The sequence below is a fragment of the Oncorhynchus tshawytscha genome, linkage group LG22, assembly GCF_018296145.1.
Source record: "Oncorhynchus tshawytscha isolate Ot180627B linkage group LG22, Otsh_v2.0, whole genome shotgun sequence".
Lineage (NCBI taxonomy): Eukaryota > Metazoa > Chordata > Actinopteri > Salmoniformes > Salmonidae > Oncorhynchus > Oncorhynchus tshawytscha.
Window position 1 is genome coordinate 32,819,986 of NC_056450.1, and position 9,669 is coordinate 32,829,654.

General features: G+C 43.6%; 1 protein-coding gene across 5 annotated transcripts; it reads left to right on the forward strand.

Moving 5' to 3' along the window:
• Positions 1 to 4,716: 4,716 nt before the first annotated feature.
• On the forward strand, positions 4,717 to 9,095 carry snai1b (snail family zinc finger 1b). Of its 5 annotated transcripts, none has more exons than XR_006079649.1 (4): positions 4,780 to 5,352; positions 6,478 to 7,002; positions 7,495 to 8,800; positions 8,841 to 9,095. XR_006079649.1 is itself a non-coding variant. In XM_024383610.2 (3 exons), exons 1-3 carry the CDS (start codon positions 5,277 to 5,279, stop codon positions 7,674 to 7,676), a joined length of 780 nt encoding a protein of 259 aa, XP_024239378.1. In that variant the 5' UTR covers positions 4,717 to 5,276; the 3' UTR covers positions 7,677 to 9,095. The 5 variants fall into 5 exon arrangements, 3 of the variants coding, with proteins under 3 accessions (XP_024239378.1, XP_024239376.1, XP_042160021.1); XR_006079650.1 differs by having other exon boundaries at positions 7,495 to 8,760; XM_024383610.2 differs by having other exon boundaries at positions 4,717 to 5,352; positions 6,481 to 7,002; positions 7,495 to 9,095.
• The last annotated feature ends 574 nt before the right edge of the window (positions 9,096 to 9,669 follow it).

The following is a 9,669-nucleotide window of genomic DNA, read 5'->3' on the forward strand; positions in this document are numbered from 1 at the left end:
CCCCAAATCATTTCTGATCAAAGAAATAGAGCTATTGCCACGTTAACATGTGATTGGAAATGCATGTCTTTAAATGCAAAACACAGAAAGTCAGACTATTAACATGCTAATAGGAACATTCACATCGCAGGGCTATTACTGTAGCTGAACAATGGACTAAAACAGCACTTTAGAGCACACTGATTAAAGATGAACAAAAAAGGTCAAGACAAAAAAAACACTACATGGAAATACAGTGAGTGTATAAAACATTAGGAACACCTTCCTAATATTAAATTGCACTCCCTTTTGGCCTCAGAACAGCCTCAATTTACTGGGGCATGGACTTTACAAGGAGTCGAAAGCGTTCCACAGGGATGCTCGCTTATGTTGACTCCAAAGTTTCCCACAGTTGTGTCAACTGGCTGGATGTCCTTTGGGTGTTGAACCATTCTTGATACACAAGGGAAACTGTTGAGTGTGGAAAAACCCAGCAGCGTTGCAGTTCTTGACACATTCAAACCGGTGCGCCTGGCACCCACTACCATACCTCGTTTTAAATGTGCCTTGCCCATTCACCCTCTGAATGGCACACATACAGTACACAATGTATTTCTCAATTGTCTCAAGGCTTGGAAATATTTCTTTAACCTGGATCCTCCCCTTCATCTACACTGATTTAAGTGGATTTAACCAGTGACATCAATAAGGGATCATAGCTTTCACCTGGATTCACCTGGTCAGTCTATGTCATGGAAAGAGCAGGTGTTCCTAATGTTTTGTACACTCAGTGTATAGTCATATGTCTGTCTGTCATGTCAGCTCTGCATAAGGGGCAAATTATTATTACATTGTAAAAGAAAATGAGTGGACATTTTAATTGAAAACCCTGATCTCATTATGCCCTCTCTAAGAACCCAATGTAGGTACCCTATTTGACTTATTCAAATCAAAATCAAATCAAATCAAATCAAATTTTATTTGTCACATACACATGGTTAGCAGATGTTAATGCGAGTGTAGCGAAATGCTTGTGCTTCTAGTTCCGACAATGCAGTAATAACGAACAAGTAATCTAACTAACAATTCCAAAAAACTACTGTCTTATACACAGTGTAAGGGGATAAAGAATATGTACATAAGGATATATGAATGAGTGATGGTACAGAGCAGCATAGGCAAGATACAGTAGATGATATCGAGTACAGTATATACATATGAGATGAGTATGTAAACCAAGTGGCATAGTTAAAGTGGCTAGTGATACATGTATTACATAAGGATGCAGTCGATGATATAGAGTACAGTATATATGTATGCATATGAGATGAATAATGTAGGGTAAGTAACATTATATAAGGTAGCATTGTTTAAAGTGGCTAGTGATATATTTACATCATTTCCCATCAATTCCCATTATTAAAGTGGCTGGAGTAGAGTCAGTGTCATTGACAGTGTGTTGGCAGTAGCCAAAAATAACAAGTTCATCTTGTTTTGTTGTGCATCTGTATGACTCTCTAGATTCTAAATGGAAAAGGAACTCAGGTCTTGATGTTCCATCATGGCGAAGGTTGCATCAAGGTTGATGATTGGTCGATTGTGAGACTGGAACGTTAGTAATAAGATCCAATCCGTGGAGCATCACGATCACCATCTGTTGGAGTTTCTTTTCAATTTAATACACAATTTTCCTGGTGCCCACTGCATGGTGCCCACTGCAATCAGTCAGGCATCAACTGCAACAAGGAGGCCTGACCGTGGATGTTCACATTGATTGGTCATGTATTTAGTGTTTTAGTGTCTTGTACAATTCTGATTGGCTGGACCTGGCTCACCAATGGGTGGCCTGGCTGCCAAGTGGGTGGGCCTATGCCCTCCCAGGCCCACCCATGGCTGCACCCCTGACAAGTCATGTGAAATCCATAGATTAGGGCCTAATTTATTTATATTGAATGATTTCTTTATATGAACTGTAACTAAGTAAAATTGTTGAATGTGGCGTTGATAGAGAAGAGAAGCTGAAGAGAGGCTGAAGAGAGGATGAAGAGAGACTGAAGAGAAGCTGAAGAGAGACTGAAGAGAAGCTGAAGAGAGACTGAAGAGAAGCTGAAGAGAGGATGAAGAGAGCCTGAAGAGAGACTAAAGAGTGGATAAAGAGAGTCTGAAGAAAGGCTGAAGAGAGGATAAAGAGAGGCTGAAGAGAGACTAAAGAGTGGATAAAGAGAGTCTGAAGAAAGGCTGAAGAGAGGATGAAGAGAGGCTGAAGAGAGACTAAAGAGTGGATAAAGAAAGGCTGAAGAGAGGCTGAAGAGAGACTAAAGAGTGGATGAAGAGAGGCTGAAGAAAGGCTGAAGAGAGGATGAAGAGAGGCTGAAGAGAGACTGAAGAGAAGCTGAAGAGAGACTGAAGAGAAGCTGAAGAGAGGATGAAGAGAGGCTGAAGAGAGACTAAAGAGTGGATAAAGAAAGGCTGAAGAGAGGCTGAAGAGAGACTAAAGAGTGGATGAAGAGAGGCTGAAGAAAGGCTGAAGAGAGGATGAAGAGAGGCTGAAGAGAGACTGAAGAGAAGCTGAAGAGAGACTGAAGAGAAGCTGAAGAGAGACTGAAGAGAAGCTGAAGAGAGGATGAAGAGAGCCTGAAGAGAGACTAAAGAGTGGATAAAGAGAGTCTGAAGAAAGGCTGAAGAGAGGATGAAGAGAGGCTGAAGAGAGACTAAAGAGTGGATAAAGAGAGTCTGAAGAAAGGCTGAAGAGAGGATGAAGAGAGGCTGAAGAGAGACTAAAGAGTGGATGAAGAGAGGATGAAGAGAGGCTGAAGAGAGACTAAAGAGTGGATGAAGAGAGGCTGAAGAGAGGATGAAGAGAGGCTGATAACCCCCGCAGGCCACAAGTGGAAGACATCTGTTCTTAACTGAGAGCATTTCACATTTAACCTGCTCCCTCTCGCTCTATGTCACCAGGTCAATGTCACCAGGACAACACGACACAATACTCTGAGCATGTGACAAATACAATACAATTTGATTTAGCAAATAAGTTACCTGCTAATGATGTCAGATTAAAGTAAACAATATAGGCTACCATAAGGATAAAGACCTAAAGGATAAACTCCTAAAAGCAAGATAGTAGAAAGCAAGACACCTCCCCCACCACCATATAGGCTATGCACACACACAAAAACACAAACACACACACACTATAGGCCTACAAAGCACCCAAAAGCTCCACCTGAAAAACAAACGGCAAAAAACCCAAAGTGACCTAAAGCACACTTGATTGACACAAAAGCACAGCTTCTGTGTGGCACACTTTGGATAATAGTACCTTCACATATGTACCTACAATGGTCGTATTTGAATGATGTATAGTTCTACTACTTTCTTGTGTCTACGCTATTAGCTTTTAAAGCGGCCTTGCCCCCATGACCCCCAGTCTGCACGGAGTCGGTGTGAACAAGCGCGCTAACGACGTGTGAACCATCAGGCATGCTGTTGCGGTGACATTCCTGGGTTCCAGAACAATGCCGTCTATAGACAGGTGTACACCCCTCACCCATTCACTCGGCGCAAGATGGCATATGCCATTTGGCCCCCCTTTCGTTATGTTAAACAGGGCCACTTAGAACCGTTACATTCACGCCTAATGGACAGGGCGACTGGCACCTCAACACCACCAGTTATCTGGTTCTATCCGGCCTAGGTAGCTGTGGATGTCTAACCTACTAACTAACAAGGCCTAAACTACATTGAATTACAGGCCTCATTTTATTTATATGTTTAACTGTTGCCTTGAACGGTTTTTGTTTTACAAAGTCTGACTTAGGCAACACCCTGACACAAACCAATGAAATATATGGCACACAGAAGTGTCAAACAGTGTCTCTGTGTGTAACCTCTTCTGGGGGTTGACCCGGTCAGTGAATTTCATGGCACCTTGGGCACTTTAGCGAGGTTTTACGGCGTCATATTGTTCCTGTCGGCTCGGTTAATTTCCCTCCCGGTCCCACTGCGAACACATGCGAGAGAACAGCGCCTCTTTTCATGCAGTCGGGTGGTTTCCCGCAGAGCTCCTGCAGTGGAGAGCATGAATGAAGAGCACGCTTCTTTGTGTGGAAAGAGGAGAACGGTGCGCTTGTCTGCAGTGCGTTAATACAAATGTCTCCTTGCCTGTGTGTGCGTAAATGCTGCCATTGTACGTGGATAATTCAGGGAGGTTGGAGTCCATTTTTAACCAAAGCACAGTTGACGTGGCATAGGCTATAACACACAGCCCCATACCCCCTCAATGGCTCCGTAAAAACACGCAGTTGTGCAGAATTGACTATATAAAAAGTTGGCCTACATCTGAATTTGTTGTTGAACTAATAGTTCATGATAAGGTGTTCCGTGTCACACATTATAGTTTCGGTGGCTGTGTTGTTTTGTTCCAACAGAGGACGCTCCAGTTTCACTTCGGAGCAATCATCTGACTAACAGCGTTTATTCTAGGCCCATTTCTATTAGGCAGGCTACATGGAATGTCACCTGAGAGCGTTCAACAAACTGTTGTGGGTTTATGAACGGTGTTTTGAAGATAACATTCTGATTCAATTAGGCCTGTCTATTATTTTTAAATAAATACAATATGTGGAGGGTAATTAGCGATTTAAAAAAATAAGGAAATAAATAGGAAATAGTGTATGCATTCTATAATACTGTTTTAAACGTAATTTCTGCTAAATATTTTTTTTTCGTTTGTTGTAGCAAGCCGAATTAGTCATCGTCAGTGGCCGTGCGCACCCGTGCAGACAGGTGACAACAGGACATTTAAGTATTTGCACAATCTTCTTCGGAATGCGCTTCGTCTGCAATCATTTAGCAATTTTGGATTGTAATGTGAATAGATTCTGGTCTGCAAGCCAAGTGCGTCCATCATCGATCGGGCACCTGCGGTCAGCAAGGATCCTAGTGGCGCGTATTTTGGGGCGGGTGTGTCTTGAGGCGGGGATATCCTTGCCCACCCCCTGTCCCCCCTCAGATGCTATATCAGGGGACAGACTCCCAGCTCCAACTTATCTTTTATCTGGTGATCGATTGAATCATCATTTTATCAACAACCGCGCCTCTTTGGAAACAAGAAAGTATCTTTGGACTTTTGGAGTGGACAGCTTCTGTGTGCAACATTGAGTGGTGCATAGTGAAGTGTCTTGGAACGCTGTGATTTCTTCCCTGAGAGATTTGGGAGACGGGCACCACCCTACAAAGAAAGAGCAGAAGTCATTCTTCATCTGCAAAAACAGAAATATTCCAGGCGTGCAAAAATGCCTCGGTCATTCCTTGTGAAGAAGTATTTCACCAACAAGAGGCCGAATTACAGCGAGTTGGAAAGCCAGAATGGTAAATTGTTTAAATCAAAACGTCTAATTCTGCACAAAGTTGTGAGCTATTTTTGTTAAAATGACTATGAGAACACATGTATATTTTAAACGAGGTTAGCCTAGATTTTAAGTGGTGTATCCTAACAGCAAGTGCACCCGAAGTGCACCTCATAACGGTTCGATATCATGAATTCACCTTGGTGAGCGCTCAACTAAAAAAATAGACCGTTTTCCGTTGATTCATCCTCATGAACCCGTTTAACAGTCGGGATCACGTCCCCTCCAGTGTTTTGGCGATCCGGTGTCAATAAGCTGCGGAAATAGCGCTGCTGCAACCTGGACTCAGGAGTAGATGTAACATAGTAAAAGTAAATCCGGGATACTTAATGTATGTTACGTGGACGTCATCATCCATTTCGTATGTATGTTACGAATTTGCTAAATGTATGATAATGTAATGAATTCCATTTTTTTGTTACCAACATTAGCGTTGGCTAACGTTAGCTAGGTGGCTAATAATAGCTAGGTTTAAGGTTAGGTTAAAGGGTTAGGGGAAAGGTTAGCTAACATGCTAAGTAGTTGCAAAATACTAAGTAGTTGCGTCCACCACAACCGACCAACCTACTTTCGTTTTTGCCTTAAGTAACCTTCTGTCTTATAAGTAACCATACCAAACTTAACATATTATATTTATTTGAGTTTCCCTTATTTCCATTTACAATATTAAGTCTGGTCAATGAGATGAGATGTAGCTTAATTGGCCTATTTGGTGAGGAGCCAGAGAGGCAGACGGACAGTAATGGCTAGAGTGTGAATACGGTTGTGTCAACCTTGGCACCTAGTGTGTAACAAGGTGCACAAGACGCTTAACAGGAAAGGGTTCACATTTTCTATTGGTGCATTTAAGTGTGTGTGTGAAAGAGTTGTGTCCCATCTCTTTGTGGCCTATGGTGCCTATGGTGAATTGGGATGTTTGCTAATCGAGTCATATGGTTGGAACAGGACTGCATGGAACACTTGAGTTTGACTGTAACAAGACACTGAGAAGGAAAACAAGTTACCTGTGTAATTAGATTTAACTGACTCTTTCTCACCATCTCCAGCTCTCTCTAAACATTTAAAACATCTCTCCCACCTCTCCCAGCAGTCATCCCAGAGTGCTATCCTCTTGCTGAGCTCCCGATGAGGGGCAACAGCTCCGTGTTGACCTACTTCCCCACCGCCCTGCTCTTCAACATGGACGCCCTCCCAGCACCTCTCTCCCCTGTGTCCCCTGTCTCCCTCACGGGTCCTCTGGACCTCAGCAGCTCCCCCTCCAGTAGCAGTGGGGAGGATGAGGAGGAGGCAGGGCGCACATCAGACCCCCCCAGCCCTGTACCCCCCCACCACATCTACCACTGCCTCCACTGCAGCAAGACCTATAGCAGCCCCTCAGGCCTCTCCAGGCACCAGCTCACCCACTGCCCCAGGGGCAGCGAGATCAGCTCCATACCCAGCGAGGCCTTGCCTCGACCAGCCTTCCACTGCAAAAACTGCCCAAAGGAGTACACCAGCCTGGGGGCTCTGAAGATGCACATCCGCTCACATACCCTGCCCTGTGTCTGCACCACCTGTGGAAAGGCCTTCTCCAGACCCTGGCTGCTCAGAGGACACATCCGCACGCACACTGGTGAGTCTTACCCTCTACATTCTTATGGCACTGGGATTGTTATAGGGGTCTTTACTACACTGTTGGATAGTTGTACACATTGTAATTACATAGTAATAACACTTATTTATTTCACTATTTTTATTGTTTCACTCACTTCTCTTGGACCTGCACTGTTGGAGCTTAAGAATGTCACTGTACCCTGCAATTACATCTGCGACCCTGTGCATGTGACTAATAAACCCCTTTTTCTGTGGGGGTCTGGTAGGTTGACATTTCCAGTTCAAACTGGTTGAAGCTTAGGGATTAGCCAGGCATTGATATTCATTAATGTCCCCTGAGGTGTAAACACATGTTATTGCTCCTTGTGACACTATCTTATCTCTGTGTTTATGCGAGGAAAGAAGTCAATCAAAGGCTTGAGTCAGCAAAGGGGATTGCACATCGTTGATGTTTTGGTTACACAATCTTTATCAAGACAAGTCTCCTAACATCTGTCTCTCTCCCTTTCAGGTGAGCGCCCGTTCTCCTGCCAACACTGTAACCGTGCATTTGCGGATCGCTCCAACCTGCGGGCCCACATGCAGACCCACTCTGAGGTGAAGAAGTACCAGTGTGGTTCCTGCTCTCGCACCTTCAGCCGCATGTCCCTGCTACACAAACACACGGCCTCCGGCTGCTGCCCTGCCTCCTAGACACACACTGACCCAGCGGCTCAGAACGTCTGGCCGAAGATGCCACGGTTGATCAATTCCCCATACGGGATGTTTACTGCGATACAGACTGTAAGTTGCTCTGGGTGAAAGTAGAAACCGACTGTAGTGGGTTGAAAGACCCAGGACCACTCAGACAATGTTTAGAGGGGGATGGATCCCCAAACACTGTCATCCATCAATTTGGAGGGGTATTAGGCACCCCCATTGAGCAACCTCGTGGCCTGAAGGACAGGGATGGGAGGGTGTTGCCTATAAGTGAACTATTTTGAATTCCGAAGTGCCTTCCATTTGTAAAAAAACACACAAAAAACACTTGACAATTGAAAACAAGTAAATGTTTTTCATATTGTTGTTATGCATAGAGACTTGATGTTGACTGTAAGGTCAATCAAATGAATATGTGTGTGGAGGGAGCAGCTGGACATGTAGTTAATTCCCAGCATACCCCTCGGTGCCGGCTGGTCCGGGACTGTGACCATAGTGCAGCTGCTGGCGTGTGTGTAGAAAGTGAATGTCGTCTCTCATAGTCCACATACACAGCATACATGTATTGGGACAGGTGTGTGTGTGGACAGCTGTCTGTATGGTGTTCTGTGGAGGCAGGGTACTGAGAGATGTGTTAGCTCTGACCTCAACAGTTGACCCTCACCCCTTCTCCCTTATCTCATCACCTCCTTCCCATCACAACCTCTTCATCCCTCTGTTTTTACCTCCTTCCTCTCCCTCACACCTCCTAGTCCATCTCTTCCAGACCCTATCCACTTATCCCTGACTAACCCCCCCCCACCCCCACAAGTTCTCAATATTTTCCCTCACCCCTCTAATCCTCACCTGGCACCTTTTCCCCCGTTACACCTCCCCACCACACTCCTCACCTATATAACATTTGCCAGAACCAAGCCATTGGGATTTATGTGCTTTGATCCCAAGTCAGTTGACCATATCAGAATGACCAAAGGCAGTCTATGTCCTATATCCAATAGGTAACCGAACCAAAGGCAGTCTAAGTCCTATATCCAATAGGTAACCGAACCAAAGGCAGTCTAAGTCCTATATCCAATAGGTAACCGAACCAAAGGCAGTCTAAGTCCTATATCCAATAGGTAACCGAACCAAAGGCAGTCTAAGTCCTATATCCAATAGGTAACCGAACCAAAGCCATTTGAACCATCTGAGCTTTAACATTTTCAAATCAAACTTTTATAAATGCCTCAAATAATTTTGGGCAAGATTTTTTTATAAAGAGTTTGTATGTGCCATCCTTGCCAATTTGTCAGGATCATGATGTTCTACTACAAATAACTTTGTGATTTATCATGAGATGTGTTGATATGATTCCTAAACCAGCAGAGATAGTCCTTTCCACTGCTTGCCATATGTAAATAAAGCTTTGTCTTAAATCTGTTCTTGGTCTGTTATTGGCAGAGGAGGTTGGTGGCAACTTAATTGGGGAGGATGGGTCCATGCTAATGGCTGGTGCAGAACTAGTGGAATGGTATCAAATACATGGTTTCCATTCCTTTTCACTCCGTTCAAATATTATTTTGCAACTAAAACTATACATCTATTGTACTGTTGTTACCATACCATTTAACATTTTATTTGTCACATTGGCCCAGCGTCGTCCAGGTTACGGTTTGGCCGGGGTAGGCCGTCGTTGTAAAATAAGAATTTGTTCTTAACTGACTTGCCTAGTTAAATAAAGGTTACATTTTTTAAATATATAAAAATAAGAATACAAGACAATAATACAAGGTGTAGACCTTACCTTGAAATGCTTACCTACAAGCCCTTAACCAACAATGCAGATATAAGAAAATATTTAGTAAATAAAGTAAATAAAAAAACAAGTTACACAATTAAGGTACTTTGTACATGTAGGTAGGGGTAATAGATGTTGATATAGTGCTTTAGTTAGTCATTGTATATTGTGTACAGGTTAGTCGAGGTACTTTGTACATGTAGGTAGGGG